Genomic DNA, 21,928 nt, shown 5'->3' with positions numbered 1-21,928 from the left:
GAGAATTGTCGTGTGGGAGCGTGGGTGACGTAGGCTCGTGGGTGGAGCCTTGGACTAACCTTAAGATGGAACCAAATAGGGCCTGGGAGAGATCGTTAAATTACTCAAACACACGTGGATGTCATTTAAAACCTCTTCAGGCATGTTTTTGATGATTGAATTATGTTATAACTTCATAAAAAGCTCCAAAACCTTGATTTCCGCATCATACCCCCTCTTTAAGTATCTAGTTTTCGCTGTTCTTTCTGCTTCTTGCTGTGGATCCCTGTGTTTGTCCTTCAAAAGTCCGAAAAACTTCAGCTGCTGGCGCCGTATAAAAAGGTGCACCTCTGCGATCTATTGCTTTCACCTGTACAAGATGAAGTAAAGGCTATATGCGGTCAAAGCTAACGTTACTAAAAACTCGACTCTGGGACTGTCCTTTTCCTGCCCAGGGAGGTTGTGCTGTACCGAGTTCTCTGGAGCGTCCCGTATGAAGACTTGTTGTTGTCTGCGGTTTGGCTGCGGGAGGGGGCGTGGCCACTGGACGTCATCCCGTTGCGGTGGAGCGACGCCGTCCTCCTCACGCTCTGCTCCGCTTTAGTGGGAATGTTGGAGGAGCTTTGGGAACGTTTGATCTCCGATGTCCTTCCTGGTTTTCCGTTCGCAAGCTCACCTCCCGTAGCGCTGGAAGTTTTGGGTCTGGATTTATCGACGGTCCCACCTCCGGGCGCTCCATTGGACAAGGGCAATCTAGACAAAGTCCCTCTACCTCCTCCTTCCTCCGCCTTCCTAGAGTCTACATCTTTGGACTTTTTCGAATCTTTCTTGAGCAAATTACCCTTAAGGAAAGACAGTAGCCCTTCTTGGTTCTTGGTTGCGTCGCCTTTCGCTTTGGAATGTCCTTCGTTTACGTTGCGTTTGTCTGTTTTTTCGGCTTTGCTCCGTCCCAAAGTGCCGTCGTGTAGGCTGGGAGTGCTGTAGCTGGGTTGTACGGCGCTGCCCCTCCTGCTTTCAGCGTCTTTGGAGGAGTTGTGTTTCTTTGAGTCCTTCCTTCTGGTCAGTGTGTTGCTACTATAACTGCTGCTCATGGCTGTCGGCTCGTCTCTGGGTGGATCTTTTTTGGAGTGTCTTAAACTCCCTGTTTTCTCAGAGGGCCTGCGCTGACCCTGTGGCACCTGTGGAGACTCCGACGCCAAATCCTCCCTCGATTTAGCCAAACAGCTCATGCTAGCCGCGCTGGAGGACCGAACCGCTGCAGCCTGCCCCTGAGCGCCTTCTCTTGCGTTGGGGGGTCCAGTCATCAGGGATTCTATGGGGTCTTTTGTGCATTTTGGGCGTCTCCCTGATTCTAGATACTGGACCAGCTCCACCGGTGCAGGGTCTTGGACTGAAGGGGGCGTCGGCTCAGGTTTTCGGCGGTCTTTAGAGCCAAGGGACCAACGCAGAGGAAGAACTTTGCTGAGTGCGTCCTTGGTTTTGCTCGGGGTTCTCATACTTAAGCTACGACCCTGGAGCCCACGCACAAACGGCCTCTTCTCAAATCCACCTGCAGGATTTAACAGCAACAAGTGTCAAACAAGTGACGAAAAGAACGAGAATAATAACGCAGATCTGATAATAGATACCTCGTTCTTCCTTGGAGTCGCTGTCGGAGAAGACTGGAGACACGGGAGAGTCTGGTAAGGAAGACGGACAGGCAGTGGACGATCGGGACACAAGACTTCCTCTCTTACTGTCCCCGTTCAGACGGATCAGCCAGTGATCTGACATGGAGGAACTTGTAGAGCCTGAAAATAGAAAAAAGATAATTAGTAAAAGCAACAGTAAAAATATTTGTGCACGGAGTCTCCAGGATAGGGATCCACCGACCTGGCCTTTTCAGTTTTGATACCTTATTCCCTTTAAATACAGTTCACTTATTACACAGAGGTCCTATAGTGTTATGTAACTGTTATTTACCCTTCAAAATCAGGTCTGAACAGCTTTGTGTGGATAAAAGTTCAAACATTATGAGACATTCTGGGCCAGAATCAACCTGGAAATGGTCTTACTTCATCCAATTAAAGGTCCATCCAGGAGATCGCTCAGGGAACCCAGATTTTTCAGTATCGGTGATCCCTAATCGAGCCTGTGATATAGTTGTGTTTCTCCAGGAGCTGGTGTCAACAGTCGATATCTTATTGTTACCGGCGTGAGATTTGTCCAGTTGACAGAATTCCATCTTTTTTTACTCTATTCTCCGCAGATGTAGCTCCGCATTCTCACACAAGGTCCTTAAAGAATGGAACAAGCTCCAAACAGAACCTCCTCTGACCTGAAGGACGACTCTTATAATGTTAGAAAAGTAGGGAGTAGGGATGGGACGATATACGATAATATCATTATTCACGATAAAAAAGGTCCGCACTAGTTAGCTTCTGTGTATATTCTGATTTGTTGATGGTTCTTCACCGTTGTGGCTCGTGGGCAGTGGATCTGGATGACCCCACACATTTACATCCTCCACTCAAGAATGTGAAGTCTGATGTGTGGAATTATTATGGATTTGAAAAACAAGACCAAGAAGATGAGCCACCGATCTGCAGAGTCTGAAGGAAAAAAGATACGGCTCAGAGCGCAAACACCAGCGACTTACACGAGCATTTACGAGACAAAAATCCTGCACCGTTTGACAAGCTAGAGCTGAGAATCTCCATAGTAAAAAACGCACCATGAGAAATAAACTATTGAATTTAGTTTGTGTTAGTTTGGATTTGTATGAATCTGTGTCTGTGTCGACTTTGCTATCGCTAGGTTAGCTCTAGCTGAACAGCATTTTGCACAGATGATTGCACACTCACTAACAGCGGCACATGGTTTTACAACAATCATGAATTAATCTGAACACATATAACCTCCCACTACCTGGGTTGTCTTGGCCACAATACATTTTTTTTTCTCTACAAGGTCCTGGTGTCCACATATGAGGACATTATACTGCCTTGGCTTAATAATTATTGTTAATCGTGAGTCTTAATTTTAATATCATCGCATCTCTAGTAGGAAGTCAACACTGACGGTAATTTTTGACATATATTTGAGCACTTTTAAATGTGGAAATGTGCAGTGTGATGTTTTTAAATGACAGAATTTGAGAACACAGGTTTGATTGTAAAAAACTGGACACTTTAATGTATTTTAATAGTTTGTAACCTGCCCGGCGACTGCAGATGGAAACGAGCTTTAATAATAATAATAATAATAATACATAAACGAGCTTTAGCTAAATCTGGTGTAAGAATCTCCTCTTTTATGAGATTAATGTGTTTACGCCTGGTCCATGTTCAAATAAACCAATAAAGACCATTTTCCTGAGCAGAAACCAAGACTCCAGTATCAGCTCTGTGTTTAGTATCACTGCTCCAGAAACTCTGCAAAATAACAAACTCAACTTGAAACATGAAGTTAACACGGAAAACACTTCAAGGACAAGTAAAACCGGATAGAACGGTGTCACTAATGCACTTTAATAATCTGGAGAAAAGCATTTTCACTCACACCTGCTCCGGTTTGTCATGTTTTAAATGGAGATGTGCAGTTATGTGTCGGTTTGGCTCATGAAACAGAATCTGGGAACGTTTTTTATAAACCACTTTTCTACGCTCAAGTCACTCAAAGCGTTTTACCTCGAGGAACCGCTCACACGTTCACTCACACACTCACACATTCACTCACACACTCACTCACACATTCACTCACACACACACTCACACATTCACTCACACATTCACTCACACACTCACTCACTCACACACTCTCACACTCACTCACTCACTCACTCCCACATTCACTCACACACTCACTCACTCCCACATTCACTCACACATTCACTCACACACTCACCCTCACATTCACTCACACACTCACTCACACACTCACTCACACATTCACTCACACACACTCACTCACACACTCACCCCCACATTCACTCACACACTCACACATTCACTCACACACTCACACACTCACTCACACATTCACTCACACATTCACTCACACACTCACTCACACATTCACTCACACACTCACTCACACACTCACACATTCACTCACTCACACATTCACTCACACACACTCACTCACACACTCACCCCCACATTCACTCACACACTCACACATTCACTCACACACTCACTCACACACTCATTCACACACTCACTCACACATTCACTCACACACCCCTAAATACACACACACGCACGCATACATACACATACACACACACCCCTACACACACGCATCCCCCCCCCCCCACATGCTCACACACACACCTACATACATACACATGCACGCACACACGCACGCACGCACGCACATGCGCACACACACAAATTTGATTTTCGCGCTACAACATCCTGTAGTTTGTTTTTGTTCTTCTGGGACAGGGGCAGAATAACGACCCCTCAGCCTGCAGACGAGCGGACTCTACCAGCTGAGCCGCGGGAGCCTCATTCTGTTTATCCGTGTTCATGGCAGTGAGTCATCAGGAGTCTGAGGGTTTATATTTGATGTTCGTGGAAGTATTTACAGTCATTATTTCAGTTTTTGTGGAAATTCAGCTCTAGGTCGATGTTTAATGCTCATTTTTCATTCATTTATTCAGGGAAGAGCATCAGACTCTTTTTTCATAGCGACGAGCTCCTCAGGTCAAACTCCATCAGGTCAAACTCCCTCAGGTCAAACTCCCTCAGGTCAAACTCCCTCAGGTCAAACTCCCTCAGGTCAAACTCCCTCAGGTCAAACTCCCTCAGGTCACGTCAGGCGACTAATGATTTAATCCGACAACAAAACAACCAGAAAATCAATACACGTGGGTTTGTTCACTGAGCTGAAGGTTAACAGTTTGAATCCTGCTTCATACCAGTGTTTCTGTTCACTCTGGTGTGTGAATGTGTGAATGTGTGAGTGAATGTGTGAGTGAATGTGAGGGTGAGTGTGTGAGTGAATGTGTGAGTGTGTGAGTGAATGTGTGAGTGAGTGTGTGTATGAATGTGTGAGGGTGTGAGTGTGTGAATGTGTGAGTGAGTGTGTGAATGTGTGAGTGAGTGTGTGAATGTGTGAGTGAGTGAGTGTGTGAGGGGGTGAGTGTGTGAGTGAGTGAGTGAGTGTGTGAGTGAGTGTGGATGTGAGTGTGAGAGTGTGTGAGGGGGTGTGTAGGGGTGTGTGTGTGCGTGTGTGTATGTATATGTGTGGGGGTGTGTATGTGCGTGTTTGTGGGGGGGTGTATGTATGTGTGTATGCATTTGTGTGTGTGTATGTATATGTGTGTATGTATGTGGGGGTGTGTAGGGGTGTGTATGTGTGTATATGTGTGTGTGTGTGTGTAAAGTATTTGTGAGGAGCTGCTATAGAAACATGTCCAACGTAAAGAACGTGGAGATAAAATCGAGCGACTTACGCGGGAGGAGCTCGTAAAAGATCGTAAACTTAAGTACGTTTATTACAAATACTTCCAGCGTCCTGCATTAGACACACGGACTTAACGTTTAGAGCTGCTTATCTTTACGTGGAACTTTTATATCACAACAAAGAACAAAACAAACATGGTCAAATCTTAAAGTTCCTGTTTCGACCTCGACAAACCCCGTGAGATTCATGTGTTAGTTCGTTTTTTACGTGTTTTTTTCCAGAGTTGTGCAGCTCTAGTGACACCGGCTCTTTGCTCTCGTTGATTCTTTCCTTCGTTTCTATCGATTACATCATATTCCCGTTAGTTACGCCGCATTATCGTGGTTATTTTTACGTATCTGCCCCCGCGACCCGGTACCGGAGAAGTGGAACGAAATGGATAGAAAAAAGTTTGTGAAGTGACATTTAGCTTCTACTGTTTTTGTTTTTTTTTAATCCTGTATTAAAATGTGTTTGTAACGTGTTGTTTTCTGAGTCCTGTATTTTCTGGAGTATAAGTCGCTCTGGAGTATAAGTCACACCCACAAAAAATGCATAATAATGAAGGAAAAACCTATAAGTCGCACTTTTTGGGGGAAATTTATTTTACAAAATCTGAGACCAACAACAGACGTGTGAAGATTATATAGATTTGAATAATTTCACATATAAGTCACACCAACGACAAAATGTGAACAAAGTGACACTTTGTCCAGAAAATACAGAACTTCTAATACTTTTACGCAGAGATGCATTTAAATTATAGTGTAAAGACATTAAAAAACAGCTTTATGTTTGTTTCAGAGTTTGTTTTACAGAAGAAGAAAAAAAGTACACATGAACATCACAAAGACAAGACAAGACACAGGACGAAGAGACAAGACACAGGACGAAGAGACGAGACACAAGAGGAAGAGACAAGACACAGGACGAAGAGATGAGACACAAGAGGAAGAGACAAGACACGGGACGAAGAGACAAGACACGGGACGAAGAGATGAGACAGGAGGAGAGACGAGACACAGGACGAAGAGATGAGACACAGGACGATGAGACGAGACACAGGACGAAGAGACAAGACACAAGAGGAAGAGACAAGACACGGGACGAAGAGATGAGACACAGGACGATGAGACGAGACACAGGACGAAGAGACAAGACACAAGAGGAAGAGACAAGACACGGGACGAAGAGACGAGACACAAGAGGAAGAGACGAGACACAGGACGAAGAGACGAGACATAGGACGAAGAGACGAGACACAGGAGGAAGAGACGAGACACAGGACGAAGAGACAAGACACAGGAGGAAGAGACAAGACACAAAAGGAAGAGACGAGACACAAGAGGAAGAGATGAGACTGTTTGCAGTGTGTGGTTTTGTGGTTTGTTCATATATTTTTGTTTTGGCCCATCCCACTCTTTTTGACTCTTACTATTATAAACATATAATATATAAACATGTCATCTTGTGTTTTCATATATAAATAATATATAAACAGTAATCGAGCAGCTGCACACACACATTCCTCTCAGTGTGAGTTTTCAGTAGAGCCTGATGTCTGTGGGTTCAAACATTCAAAAAGTTATTGCAGTTTTTCCAGACGTTCTCCAAGTATCTCCATGTGGACAGGTTTGCACAGGTTTGCACAGGTTTGCACAGGTTTGCACAGGTTTGCACAGGTTTAGATACATCAAAAGTCTCTCCATAAAACGCCTGGACTTACTCATAATAAAATGATTGTAAAACTCTCATTTTTATTGGTATTGACCTCAGATTTGAAATGTAAGTGGTCAACAATCTTTTCAGCTGAGATACAGTGTATTTGTGTCCACAGCTCCTACTGCAGCTTTCTACACCTTCATTTTAACAGAAAAAATTAGGCGAGGATGAGAATTTTTTTAAATTTATTTTTATGTGCGTTCCAAAGTGTATAAAAGCTCAGCAGACAAACTCACAGTGATTCTGACACGTGTGGGTAAAACTATAGAGCGTGACCTTTACAAAGACCCCAAACACGTGTATCTACTCCAGACGGTTCAATAATGGTGATCGTTTTAATTTGGAGACGTCAGAACAAAGACAATTTCACCAAAATGACACGGAATTCTTAGGGGATAAACGGCTCTGTCCCTGTAGAACCAAAATGACGATGGCGGCCACGGCAACTTCCGGAATACGGTGAATACGAGCTGCACTTTGACCCCGCCCTCCCACCTGTGTCTCTCGTTCATATTTCAGCCAGAAAACATCTACACCAGCCTCCACATCTGTCCATATCATCAGTAAATATCTGTATCGTGCTCGTTGTTGTGGTGTGCTCGTTGTTAGCTTGTTGTTAGCTCGTTGCTAGCTCATCGTTAGCTCGCGTTGTTTTGCAGTTACACAACGCTCGCCCGTAAAAGATTCAAAACACGTCTCACTGGGGACATGTCGACATTTCCAGTCCAGAGGTTGCAGAGGTGACGTCTAAGCGCGCTCGGATTTCTACGCGCGCGGCTAACGCTACATTTCATTAGCGTTTTCCTAAATCGATACAACAGTCCGTGCAGCACAAATAAACCCACACTTGTGTTATATAACTGCACCACTCCAACGATTCTGCTCTTTAACGAGGAATTAATTAGCTTTGAGATGAGCCACAAGATTTCGTTTCTACCTCCCGTCCGTCCGTGCGCTGCTCAGGCAAGAATATTTTTACAGATGTGAGCACGGACCATGATTAAATCCGTAATTAGTCTTGTGTTTACAGTCGCTTCAGCTGCGTTATCTCATGAGGGAGACTCAGAAAACACTGGTACGATTCAACTGCAACGGAAAAACGGTGCAGATCACAGTGTCAGAGCTGAGAGACCCTGAGGACAAACATGAGACGACCGACGCACTTGTCTCATTTTGACCTTTTAGTTTGTGATGTTTCAGAAAATAACACCAGACAAACACTGAGCTTAAGAGCTTCAGAGAGACGAGACGAGAGCAGAGACGAGAGGAGGGACAAGAGCAGGGACGAGAGGAGGGACGAGAGGGGGGACGAGAGCAGGGACGAGAGGAGGGACAAGAGCAGGGACGAGAACAGAGAGACGGACGAGAGCAGGGACGAGAAGAGGGACGAAACCAGGGACGAGAGCAGGGACGAAAACAGAGAGATGGACGAGAGCAGGGACGAAACCAGGGACGAGAGCAGGGACGAAAACAGAGAGACGGACGAGACCAGGGACGAGAACAGGGACGAGAACAGGGACGAGAACAGGGACGAAAACAGAGAGACGGGCGAGAACAGGGACGAGAGCAGGGACGAGAGCAGGGACGAGAGCAGGGACGAGAGCAGAGAGACGGCCGAGAGGAGGGACGAGAGCAGGGACAAGAGCAGGGACGAGAGCAGAGAGACGGACGAGAACAGGGACGAGAACAGAGAGACGGACGAGAACAGAGACGATAACAGAGACGAAAACAGGGACAAAAATAGAGAGACGGACAAGAGCAGGGATGAGAAGAGGGACGAAACCAGGGACGAGAGCAGGGACGAAAACAGAGAGACGGACGAGAGGAGGGACGAGAGGAGGGATGAGAGCAGGGACGAAAACAGAGAGATGGACGAGAGCAGGGACGAAACCAGGGACGAGAGCAGGGACGAAAACAGAGAGACGGACGAGAGCAGGGACGAGAGCAGGGACGAGAACAGAGAGATGGACAAGAGCAGGGACGAGAGCAGGGACGAGAACAGGGACGAGAACAGGGACGAAAACAGAGAGACGGGCGAGAACAGGGACGAGAGCAGGGACGAGAGCAGGGACGAGAGCAGAGAGACGGACGAGAGGAGGGACGAGAGCAGGGACAAGAGCAGGGACGAGAGCAGAGAGACGGACGAGAACAGGGACGAGAACAGAGAGACGGACGAGAGCAGGGACGAGAACAGAGAGACGGACGAGAGGAGGGACGAAAACAGGGACAAGAGCAGGGACGAGAGCAGAGAGACGGATGAGAACAGGGACGAGAACAGAGACGAGAACAGAGACGAAAACAGGGACAAAAATAGAGAGACGGACAAGAGCAGGGATGAGAACAGAGACGAGAACAGGGACGAGAACAGATGTCGACGCAGGAGTTCAGAGTTTCTGCTTCGTGAAGATCCATCCCTGACACATTTTAAATAACAATATTCATCAAAAAAACACTTAATAAAAGAAACGAGTCTCCTATGGACGTCACAAGGAGCAGATTTATTGTTCCGTTTGCACCAAAATGAAGACGTGACGCTGCCGGATCTGCAAATATCACCGATTATCAGGAGTAAAACTGGAGAACGAAGAGCGTTTGTCACAGTGGAAAAAACAGTGTGGCTTGGAAATATTAATGCATTTTCTTCTTCCTGCTCCTTTTTGAGCTTAAATACAAACAAATCTGTGAAATGTGAAAAGTGAACCTGATACACCTGCTTGAAAATAAATAAAATTAAATAAAATAAGAAAAAATTTATAAATAAAAATATAAAAAATACAAATAAATAAAAAATACAAAAAATAAATACAAAAAATTAAAATAATAATAACAATAAAATTAAATAAAAAAAATAATAAAACAAATAAATAAATGAATAAAAAAAATCATAAATACATAAACAAAAAAACAAATAAATAAATGGTGCCGTGATATGGTGACTGTGATTAAAGATAATTTAACCTCCTGTCTAGGCCATAATGCAATTTTTAGAAGAAGTCAACAGCAACAGTGAAAAAATGTTCAATTTAGAATATTTTTAAGAGTTTTGAGTGTTCAGAATGTTTTATTTTTTAAGGTGTTTGCTCCTGTCTCTTCACATGAGACACAAGAGGCACAATTGTTGTTTCTCATTTTGTTTTTACTCAGGACAAATGCTGCTGTGTTCAGGCACTTCATAGTTTTTGCAAATCATTATTTAAATGTTCTAAAATGATTAAAGCGTAGAATAAAAGTTCATGATGAATAAAAGCATCATTTTTATCAGAAACTACAGTTCTGTGTTTTTACACTGATCAGGTCCAAATAACAAAGAGAAATTAATAAATCCATGAAAAATCTCAGGTCTGAGGAAGATAAATCTGCACAAATCACTAAGTTTGGAAGAAAAAGGAGAAGGAAACAACTATAACCTGGTCTAAAACTCTGAAAGTTCCATTTTGCAGAACTGGTCTGATTTAAACCCTCGGGCTACAGTATAATATTTTATGGCCCAGAGTAAAAGAAAAGTGAAATTACTCCTCTGTGCTGCGATGAAAGTGTCCACACCACATCTGTCCTGCAGGTTTATTAAACAATATAAACTCCGACACAAGCCTCACACTTTAGTCTGGAAAAAAACTCCCATAAAGAGTTTTTGTCTTGAACCTGATACTAATTTTAAATAAAACGTAAAATATAAATAAAGTAACAAGTAAATACATAAATAAACATATATTTCCTAAATTTGGGACTATAAGCTGCGACTCCCCCAAGTTTGACCAACAAAGAAGGAAATAGAGCCACTGCACGTAAGTTTGACCATAAAAGAAGGAAATAGAGCCACTGCACGTAGGTTTGACCAACAAAGAAGGAAATAGAGCCACTGCACGTAAGTTTGACCAACAAAGAAGGAAATAGAGCCACTGCATGTAAGTTTGACCATTAAAGAAGGAAATAGAGCCACTGCACGTAGGTTTGACCATAAAAGAAGGAAATAGAGCCACTGCACGTAGGTTTGACCAACAAAGAAGGAAATAGAGCCACTGCATGTAAGTTTGACCAACAAAGAAGGAAATAGAGCCACTGCACGTAAGTTTGACCATAAAAGAAGGAAATAGAGCCACTGCACGTAGGTTTGACCAACAAAGAAGGAAATAGAGCCACTGCATGTAAGTTTGACCAACAAAGAAGGAAATAGAGCCACTGCACGTAAGTTTGACCATTAAAGAAGGAAATAGAGCCACTGCACGTAAGTTTGACCATAAAAGAAGAAAATAGAGCCACTGTACGTAAGTTTGACCAACAAAGAAGGAAATAGAGCCACTGCACGTAAGTTTGACCATTAAAGAAGGAAATAGAGCCACTGCATGTTAGTTTGACCAACAAAGAAAGAAATAGAGCCACTGCACATACGTTTGACCATAAAAGAAGGAAATAGAGCCACTGCACGTAAGTTTGACATCAATGAATCCAACTTGGTCGATGTAAAAAGACGACAAAAGGAAATAAAAGCAGAGGCTCGTGTTGGTGCAGCTTTATTTTCTAAACCTGCAGGTGTGTTCATCCCGTGTTGATGTCGTGTCGGTGCCAATTTTCAGGCAGTTTTTAAAAAAGTGTGTCCGTGTAGCGTCTTTCTGCGTAAATATCTCACGTTACAATATGAAAACCTGCGGCTCAATAGTCCCAAATTTACGGTACATTATATTTGTAAAAATAAAGCGTGTCTCCGGAGTGGACATGAGAGACGTCCTGTGTGTGGTCAGTGTTTGGACACTGTGGTCAGCACTGGGCCTCACTCCTCTGCGCTGTGTTGTCAAAAACATAAAAAGGCGAGTTGTGAGTGTGATTTAGACGAGATCACAGAGAGGCCGACTACAGCTCGTGTAAATAAATAGATTTCTCGGTAAAGTCGGTGTGATTGGACGGAGCAGCGGCCCACCAGTTTACAGAGGTCAGCGTGGTGGGCAGAGTGACCTTCAGCAGCAGATGGAGGAGGGGCAGAGTCAGAGTTTGAGAGCGAAGCTGAGGAGCATTTTATAAACACAGAGAATAATCAACAACTGGCATCAACAATAAAGAAACACATTTAAAGATCGTGTGTTTGTTCCTCCGGTCACTCCTCAAATGAAAAGAAACATAAACTTAGACTTTATCAAATCGTTCTCTGAAATAGTGTCCCTGTCTGACCGCTCTGGAGTCTCTGTCTGACCGCTCTAGAGTCCCTGTCTGACCACTTTGGAGTCTCTGTCTGACCGCTCTAGAGTCCCTGTCTGACCACCTTGGAGTCTCTGTCTGACCGCTCTAAAGTCTCTGTCTGACCGCTCTAGAGTCCCTGTCTGACCACTTTGGAGTCTCTGTCTGACCGCTCTAAAGTCTCTGTCTGACCGCTCTGGAGTCTCTGTCTGACCGCTCTGGAGTCCCTGTCTGACCGCTCTGGAGTCCCTGTCTGACCGCTCTAGAGTCTCTGTCTGACCGCTCTAAAGTCTCTGTCTGACGGCTCTGGAGTCCCTGTCTGACCGCTCTGGAGTCCCTGTCTGACCGCTCTGGAGTCTCTGTCTGACCGCTCTGGAGTCCCTGTCTGACCGCTCTGGAGTCTCTGTCTGACCGCTCTAGAGTCTCTGTCTGACCACTTTGGCATCCTTGTCTGACCGCTCTGAAGTTTCTGTCTGACCCTCTGAAGTTTCTGTCTGACCCTCTGAGGTTTCTGTCTGACCGCTCTGAGGTTTCTGTCTGACCCTCTGAGGTTTCTGTCTGACCGCTCTGAGGTTTCTGTCTGACCCTCTGAGGTTTCTGTCTGACCGCTCTGAGGTTTCTGTCTGACCCTCTGAGGTTTCTGTCTGACCGCTCTGAGGTTTCTGTCTGACCCTCTGAGGTTTCTGTCTGACCGCTCTGAGGTTTCTGTCTGACCGCTCTGAGGTTTCTGTCTGACCCTCTGAGGTTTCTGTCTGACCGCTCTGAGGTTTCTGTCTGACCCTCTGAGGTTTCTGTCTGACCGCTCTGAGGTTGTTTTGATGTTGCGATGTCCCTGTGTGCACCAGTGAATAACATTCTAGTGTCGAGGCTCCTTAAACGTTCTGTCAAAAAACTCTTAACTTTGTCCAAAACAATAAACAAACAAAAAAAACTCAGACTTGATAAAATGATAAAATGAAAAATACCACAGAAAATATGCAAATTACAGCGAGGAGACGACACAAAGCAAACGCCACAGTTCATCAACAACTCGACAAAGTGACCTCTCCAAAAGAAAAGTGCCTCTACGGAACACGACGTTTTTCAAACATCTCCAACACAAACGACTCTGAAGCTGAACCCAGTTTATGTGAGGCTCCTCTCAAACTCCTCAGACACTGCAAGAAACGTGGAGTCTGCAGACTCAACACAAAATGACACAAAATGACACAAAATGACACAAAATGACACTTTCCAGGGGAGTTAATGATGAGAAATCGAGTCCAGGATATAATTTTAAACGCATCACCTTAACGCACTTGGAAAAACCCATTACCTGCAAATGTTTTTAAATGTGTTTCTGCTTTTTAGATCATCTTTTAGACTTTATTAATCCCTCACTCTGAACACCACCAAATGAAAGAGTAACTGCGCTGGAATAGTGACTCAAACGTGTACTCTGAATATACTTTTGGTCCGTGTATTTTCCGTTAATCACTTTCAAACACTGCATAGAAGAAGCAGAAGTGTTTACCTCTGACGGAGCTGCTGGCCGACCATGGAGGTATGTTGTTCCGTCTCTGGTAGAACAGGATGTAGGCTCCTCTCGTGCAAACCTCTTCCTCGGGGACCAGATCCACGCTGCTGTCGTCGTAGCTGTACCACTGCCCGTCCACGGAGTTTCGACAGTAAGCTACAAGACAATTATTATGTTTTCTTATTAAGAGGAACATCAGTTTGACAAATACTCAGGTTTACGTGTTCATTAGACCTGAGCCCAAGCACAGACTCCTGTATCCTAGCAACCCATGCCGTAGGAATGGGACATGCATATTTGTTCTTGCTAGCATGTCAGCGTCAACATTGAGTCAATGGGTGAAGCCCATTGACTCAATGCGCCTGTCATTGAGTCGGCGCCCGTCAGTCGGCCATCTTGGATTGAGAATTCCCAAATGCCAAGTCAGCGTTCTCGCTGAAGTCACATTTTAATCAGCTCCTCTGAAGGCGCTTCACCTGCAGGGCTGAAATTCACTGTACATCATCTAGACAAGTGGGGCATCAAAAGTTATTCAATTCATGATGATGCCTATTACGGTTTGCGTGCGGCGAAGCCGTAAAATTCCATCGAAATTTTAGCAATTTTCAAATTTCAAAATTTGCTCCCGTTTGCGCATACAAAGTCCGATTTGGCTCAAATTAAAATGAGTTGTAAAACTTTTGGGCCTAAACCTACTCATTATGACAGAACATAAATTGGCGCGATAGCGCCCCCTACAGAACATAGAATATATTTGTATGGACGGCCGAAAATTTAGTTTTCCCAAATGTCACCAAATTTGACACAAAATTCCATTGGGTCATCCCAATCAATAAAGTCAATCAGACCCATGTGTTTTTTTGCACCGTGTTGCCATGGCGATGCACCAAACTGCCAATGTTATCCTAATGGGAAACCTCCCAATTTTTCACATTCATCAGAAAAATATTAGTTTCATGGAATGATGTGAAATTTGGCACAATGACTCTTCATCTCATCCTGATCAAAAAAGTCAACTGGACCCATGTCATATTTTTCACCGTGTTGCCATGGCGATGCATAAAACAGCCCATGTTATCCTAATGGGAAAATGTACTAATTTTCATACATTTCAAAGTTTTATAACGACTTATTCACTTCAATTAAGAATGTGAAATTTGGCACAGTGACTCTTCAGGTCGTTCTCGCCCAAAAAGTCGGGGGCCAATTCTGTATTTTGCACGGTGTTGCCATGGCGATGCCTGTATATTTATATATAAAAAACCCTGAGGGCCGGTGTTGACGGCGTTGTCACGGCAACCGGGATTCTCGAACTGTGTGATGTCACAAAGTGGCACAGCCTGTAAAGCCTCAAAGCTTTAGTTTCAGAGAGTTTGTAGAGCTGAAGCAGAAGAACTTGTCTGATAAACTCACGATAAACTCACGAGTAACAGATTATAGTAATAGAGAATAACTCACTAGTGAAACAGATTCACAAACACAACAATGAACGCAAAGGACATTCAGGCTCAGATCAAAAGACTGAAACGAGTAAAGCCAGAAACGTGCAGTTCTGATAAACTCACCAAAGATAAAGACGCCGTAAAACAGAGCGAGGATCTGGACTCACTAAAACAACAAAATATTCAATTGTTGGACAAAGTAGAGAGTCTGCGAAATAAAGACTCAGCGCTCACTCTGAAAGAACGCACAATGGAGACGCAGTTTAGACAGTGGCAGGAAGCAGAAAGAGAAACTGAGAAGAAAGTCCTAAAATATGAAATGGAGATGAAAACAGTCAAGTCTCAGCTCAGTCTAAAAGAGTCTGAGCTTCAAACATCCACTGCAGAAACTCAAGAGACTGAAACCAGAGAAACGACTGAGGAACATCATGAACGAGGGGACGATTCACACGAAACGGCAGAGTTTAAAAAAGAAATCGAAAATCTTAAGCAACAACTCAAACTGCACAAAATCAAAGAAATGAAGTTTGAGGAGGACAGAGAAAAGTGGAGTCAGGAGCAGAAAGATTTGGAAAATAAACTGGAGATCTCTAAAAGGGAGGTGAGCCAGTTAGATCGAGATATTCAAAAGCAAAGGGCAGAAAAAGAGAAGGTAGATGCAGTTAAAGAAGAATTAAGAGATATAATTAAACGTTTTCGTGAGAAACAGGAGAAGTTCAACACTGAGAGGAGAAACTTTGAAGAGCAGCGCCAACTAGAGCAGCAGAAGTTGGCTCAGAAAGAGCAGGAACTCCAGGAAATACAAGCAATACTATACAAGGACGTCATGAAGGCAGAAAACGGGGAGCTGAGATCTGTCAAAGAGGCGATGGAGGGGCAGTTAGAGACGGACAAAGTTATGGGAAATAAAGTCTCAGGGCTCACTCTGAAACAACGCAAAATGGAGATGCAGTTTAGACAGTGGCAGAAAGCAGAAAGAGAAGCTGAGAAGAAAGCCCTAAAATTTGAAGCGGAGATGAAAATAGTCAAGTCTCGGTTCGGTGTAAAAGAGTCTGAGCTTCAAACATCCACTGCAGAAACTCAAGAGACTGAAACCAGAGAAACGACTGAGGAACATCATGAACGAGGGGACGATTCACACGAAACGGCAGAGTTAAAACAAGAAATCAAAAATCTTAAGCAACAACTCAAAATCAAAGAAATGAAGTTTGAGGAGGACAGAGAAAAGTGGAGTCAGGAGCAGAAAGATTTGGAAAATAAACTGGAGATCTCTAAAAGGGAGGTGAGCCGGTTAGATCGAGATATTCAAAAGGAAAGGGCAGAAAACGACTCTTTGAAACACTCGATCAAAGATTCAGAGCAGGAAGTAGATGAAGTTAAAGAAGAATTAAAAGATATAATTAAATGTTTTCGTGAGAAACAGGAGGAGATCAACACTGAGCGGAGAAACTTTGAAGAGCAGCTCCAACTAGAGCAGCAGAAGTTGGCTCAGAAAGAGAAGGAACTCCAGGAAACACGAGCAAAACTAAACAAGGACGTCATGAAGGCAGAAAACGAGGAGCTGAGATCTGTCAAAGAGACGATGGAGGGGCAGTTAGAGACGGGCAAAGTTATGGGGCAAAAGACAGAACATTTGGAGAAGGATTGTTCCAACTTGCAAATCTTGGAGGCCCAGAGAGAAACGATTTTGGAGGAAAATCAGATGGAAACTGAAGCCAAGGAGCAAACGATTAAGAATCTGCAGAAAGAACGAGCAGAACTTAAAGAAACGATCGAGATTTTGAAAGTGAAACTGAGCCAAAAAGAGGCTCCTTTTAAATTCTATGATCAAGTGCTAAGGCAAGTCGAGGATTCCACAGACATGAACCCGAGGAAGGAACAAAAAGTCACAGATCTGGAAAAAGAAAACTCAAAACTTGCAGCAAACGTTGAGATTTTGAGGAATGAATCGACGCACGAAAACGCTAATTTAAGAACAAAAGTAGAACTTTTAAAAGACGAAATGGTACAAAGGGAAGCTGCTCATCTCTTTGCAATTAGAACCCAGATTGAAAATATGTTTAATGAGAACAGTTTAGCGTTAAAACGTGAGGTTCTGCTCAGAGAAACTTTAGAGAAACATCACAGGGAAAGAGACGCATTTTGGACGAGTCACTTGGAAAACCTGACAAAAAACAAACTGGAGCTGGAGAACAGAGTGTACGAGTTACAACAAAAGCACATGGAGGAGCGACAGAAGAGCGTAGAGTTAGCACAAAGTCAACTCCAGCTCAGAATCAGAGTCCAAGAGTTATCCCAAAGTGTGGAAAATGCAGAGAAACAGCAACAACAGGATCGGAAAAACAGGACACGCTCAGGGATATTCACCAGGATTTTTGAGAGAGCGAGACGCCGTTAAGGGGATCTGGTGGGTTTGGTGTCCTTGAGCAAGACACTTAACTCGCCTTGTTGTGTGTGTGTGTGTGTGTGTGGGGGTGGGTGTGTGTGTGTGTGTGTGTGTGTGTAGACTGTTGTGGTTACAGAACAGCAGCATGGACTTTACATGAGTTCGTGAGGCTGTTCGTGAGCCTTTCAGTCACTGATTTGTGGATTAGCCAAACCCACATTTTAAAATTCATCAAAAAAATAAATAATAATATTTAATTGCACATGAGTCTTGGTTAGTTTTACCTTTTTTCAAGCATCTTGAAATAAATTCCAAGGTGGAGATATAAAAAGTAAGAGAAGGGAAATTTTGCAAAAATGGGGTTCTGTCCAGTCTGGCCGACGTCCTGTTGGGTTTAGGACGGGGTCAGAATAGAGTTTTTTATGTGTCATGGGCCTTTGTCACACTAAGTTTCATCTTTATATGTTTAGCAAAAGGCAAAGTTTAAATCTGTAACTGGACAAATCGTTGTAGGAGTCGTCCAAGTCTCTTCTTCAGTTCTGGTCAGATTCCTGCTGGACACTGCCTTATATCTGTCTGAAGGGGGCGCTAACGACACTGAAACTGTGAACATGTTTACAGTTTCAGTGTCGTTAGCTCCTCCTACATCGATTTGTCCAGTTACAGTTTTAAACTTGGTCTTTTGTTCTGGATCAGGACGACTGAGGGAAACACAAACATCTTTAAATGTTGAAAAAGGTTTGGAGTCGTCACATTTACATCAATTGTGCTTTTAGATCACAAACAATAATAATAATCACAAATAAAATAAAACAATGAGTCTATTGGGTCATCCCAATCAATAAAGTCAATCAGACCCATGTGTTTCTTGCTCCGTGTTGCCATGGCGATGTGACAAACTGTTATCCTAATGGGAAACCTCCCACATTTATCCAATCATCAGAAAAACATTAGTTTCATGGAATATTGTCAAAATTGCCACAATGACTCTTCATGTCATCCTGATGAAAAAAGTCAACTGGACCCATGTCATATTTTTCACCGTGTTGCCATGGCGATGCATAAAACAGCCCATGTTATCCTAATGGGAAAATGTACTAATTTTCGTACATTTTAAAGTCTAATAACGACTTATTCACTTCAATTAAGAATGTGAAATTTGGCACAGTGACTCTTCAGGTCGTTCCCGTTAAAAAAGTGGGGCCCAGTTTGTATTTTGCACAGTGTTGCCACAGTGGTGCATCAGTCCTTCCACTGTGTGTTTGTTTAGAGACACGTCCAGCCCAAAGCTGCAATAACACGGACAAAAACTAGCACGTTAGCGCCTCCTGTAGGGAGTGCCGGGCCTGCGAGGGCCGCTCGATGCCGCTTGCGGCTTTAATCTTGTTTTGTTTTTGGATCTGGTGCAAGTCCAAACCACCCAACAACCGACCGGTGCAGGGAATTAAACCTGGTCTGAGTAGAACTTTTTTTAATATCATCTGTCCGTCGTGCTCACAGTTGTTGATCGTAGTTAAAAAGAGTTCAAGATCTGCAAAAAAGCCAAGGACATGTCGTTAAGCGGGTTCCATCTTTGAGCTATAATTGTTTTGGCCGTGGTTAGCCTCGCTAGCCAAGAACTTTCCAAGTCCGTTGAAAGAGTTTTTTTTTTTTAATTTACTGTAAATTTCGGACTATAAGCCGCTACTTTTCTCCCCACACTTTGAACCCTGCGGCTTATACAACAGTGCGGCTAATTTATAGATTTTTACTGCCTAACGGCCACTGGGGGGGCGCTATAACACCACCTGTGACCTACGCCTGTGAAAATGTTGAGCTTTAAACCCCATAAAATTCAAGAAACCTGTAGAACTTTGAGTTAGTTTTGAGATTGTTTCGTTTTGATCTTTTGTGTTTGACTTTGTGCCAATTTTGAACACGTTTCGCCTTCTTTTGTTAGTTTAGTTTGCTGCGTTATTCTACATTTACGGCGATTGTAAAACTCTCATTTGCTTCATAATTAAAAGTGCCGCTTTTTATTCACTTTTTTTACAAACCAGGGTCATGTTACTTCCTTTCCCTCGGAACGGGCCGGAACATTTAAGACCAAAATGACGAGTCTGACACAGAGACGGGCGACGGTTTTTCAATCTAAAGTGAATCGGAGCCAGACGCGTCCATGATCACTTCCTTTTTGGAAAGCGGCGGCTAGCAGGTTAGCTATTTCCATTTATATAAACAGTCTAGGTCATCTGTCAAACTCAAGGCCCGGGGACCAAATATCGCCCGCCACGTCATTTTATGTGGCCCGCGAAAAGGTAAATTACTGTAATTTTAAAATAAGTCTGTGCTGCTTTAACGTGCGCATCAAACATAAACTAATGAGATAAAATAAGATAAGATCTGCCTTTCTTAGTCCCACAGTGGGGAAATTCCAGTGTTGCACCGCACAGTTAAAGAACAGCAGGAAAATGGTACATGCAATAAAACAAGATAATAGATAAATAGCTTAAAATAATTAAAAAAAATAGACTTAAAAATAAACTAAAAATAGACTCTAATATAACATAACACATAATGAGATTTTCGCAACAAGTTGAAATGAAAAATATTTGTAAATAATGATCACAAAATGTTCAGGAAGAGGAAAATTGCCGGCAGTTTTAAGAAAAGTGAAGGTGAATACGAGTTTGTGCTTTAAGAAGAAAAACCTGTGCGTTTTCTTTGTTACGAAACAGGGTTGGTTATTAAAAAAAAAAGTATCTACGTCGGAATTTTGACCCCAAACACGGAGCTACGTACGCAAAAGTTAGCCTTCAAGAAAAACAACAAACTGTCCAATAATTAAAAGGCTGTAAAAGTCTGTTTTTGAAGCAGAGCTGAAGGTCTGCGAGCAGCTGTGCCCCGACTAGACACGAACTTTAAAAATGTCAGTTTATCAGGGGATTCGCACGAACATGGACATGTCGTATCTGCAACTTGAATACATAATAAATACAGAAAGAGTTATTTAACAAGTTTAAAAGTAGTGGCATTTATTTTACGTGACATTCGGTTGCATTTAGTGACATTTACACTACCGACAGTTACGTCTGGCCCTTGACGGCGGCCATTTTGTTGATGTGGCCCTCGGTGAAAATGAGTTTGACGCCCCTGGTCTACGGTAAAGACAAGTTAATACAACCAAACCCCTGGACATTTCCACACAGCTGCAAGACAAATTAAGAAAATAATGAAGTTGAAAAATACAAATTCAGGATGTGCACATATAAACAGACTCGATCACTACTTGGAACTTTCCCTTGAATCCTCAGAGTTTATTCCACGTGGCCCAATTCTGCAGCCGTTTCCTGGAATTCAGTTAGAAAAGTTTTTTATTGCATCTAAGTGCTTTCTGTCAGACCGGATTTGAAACACTGACGGTGAAAAACATCCTACATTTAATCTAATCCAGTCGACTGAAGGCCCAGAGTTCAGCGCGTCTGGCTAAAAATATGTCGGGAAATATCAAACTCTGGCACCTTCGCTGTCAAACTCATTTGCATGTGTTAAAAAAAAAAAAGAGTGATTCCAGTTTGTTGGTGTGGAGGGCTGTTTTCTTGTTTTTTTGACTCGACAACACGCTGTCAGGATGTCACCGTTTACCTCGGCTGCCACGTCGTACGCCGCGGTGCTCAAAGCTTTTTTAACAAACCGGGTTTAGAAACAGAACGACCTAGAATTGTGACGCTACGGCTTGTAATCCATAAACTGAAGATGTAAACGGACGTAGCTAACCTGCTCGCCGCCGCGTTACAAACAGGAAGTGATCATGGGCGCACTTCATCGACTCTGGCTCCAATTCACTTTCTATTAAAAACCTGCGTCCGCTCTCTCTGTAGTTAGTTAGTTAGTTAGTAAAAAGATTAGTTAGAAAAACTCCATTTACACACAAGACCACACAAACACATCACATACACTGGACAGACCTAGGACAAGTAAATAAATAAAAGTGCATAATAATAATCAGAGTGTCGTGGTCTATAGATTGTTCAGGTTAATAATGGCTGTGGGTATGAAACTATTTTTGAAACGTGCTTTATTACATCTGAGAGTCCTGTATCGTCGACCTGAAGGCAGTAGAGTAAAGTACCGGTGCAGTAGAGTAAAGTACCGGTGCAGTAGAGTAAAGTCCCGGTGCAGTAGAGTAAAGTCCCGGTGCAGTAGAGTAAAGTACCGGTGCAGTGGGTGAGTGTGGTCCTGTGTTATATACGAGTAATGGCTTTAGAGTTTAGCTGTGACAGACCGGGAGGAGGGAGACCAATG

General features: G+C 43.3%; 1 protein-coding gene across 1 annotated transcript in view; it reads right to left on the bottom strand.

Moving 5' to 3' along the window:
- Window positions 1-204: 204 nt before the first annotated feature.
- The window catches only part of usp43a (ubiquitin specific peptidase 43a), a 138,008-nt gene continuing 116,284 nt past the window's right edge, over window positions 205-21,928 (bottom strand). The window contains exons 14-16 of the mRNA XM_055222320.1: window positions 13,814-13,972; window positions 1,608-1,769; window positions 205-1,528 (exon numbers count right to left, since the gene is read on the bottom strand). Of these exons, the coding sequence (XP_055078295.1) occupies window positions 396-1,528; window positions 1,608-1,769; window positions 13,814-13,972 (1,454 nt within the window). The 3' untranslated portion in view covers window positions 205-395. The remainder of the gene's footprint in view (window positions 1,529-1,607; window positions 1,770-13,813; window positions 13,973-21,928) is intronic.

This window comes from Periophthalmus magnuspinnatus, chromosome 1, assembly GCF_009829125.3.
Source record: "Periophthalmus magnuspinnatus isolate fPerMag1 chromosome 1, fPerMag1.2.pri, whole genome shotgun sequence".
NCBI lineage: Eukaryota > Metazoa > Chordata > Actinopteri > Gobiiformes > Gobiidae > Periophthalmus > Periophthalmus magnuspinnatus.
The sequence above is the reverse complement of the archived record's forward strand: the minus strand, read 5'-3'. Positions and strand labels throughout refer to the sequence as shown.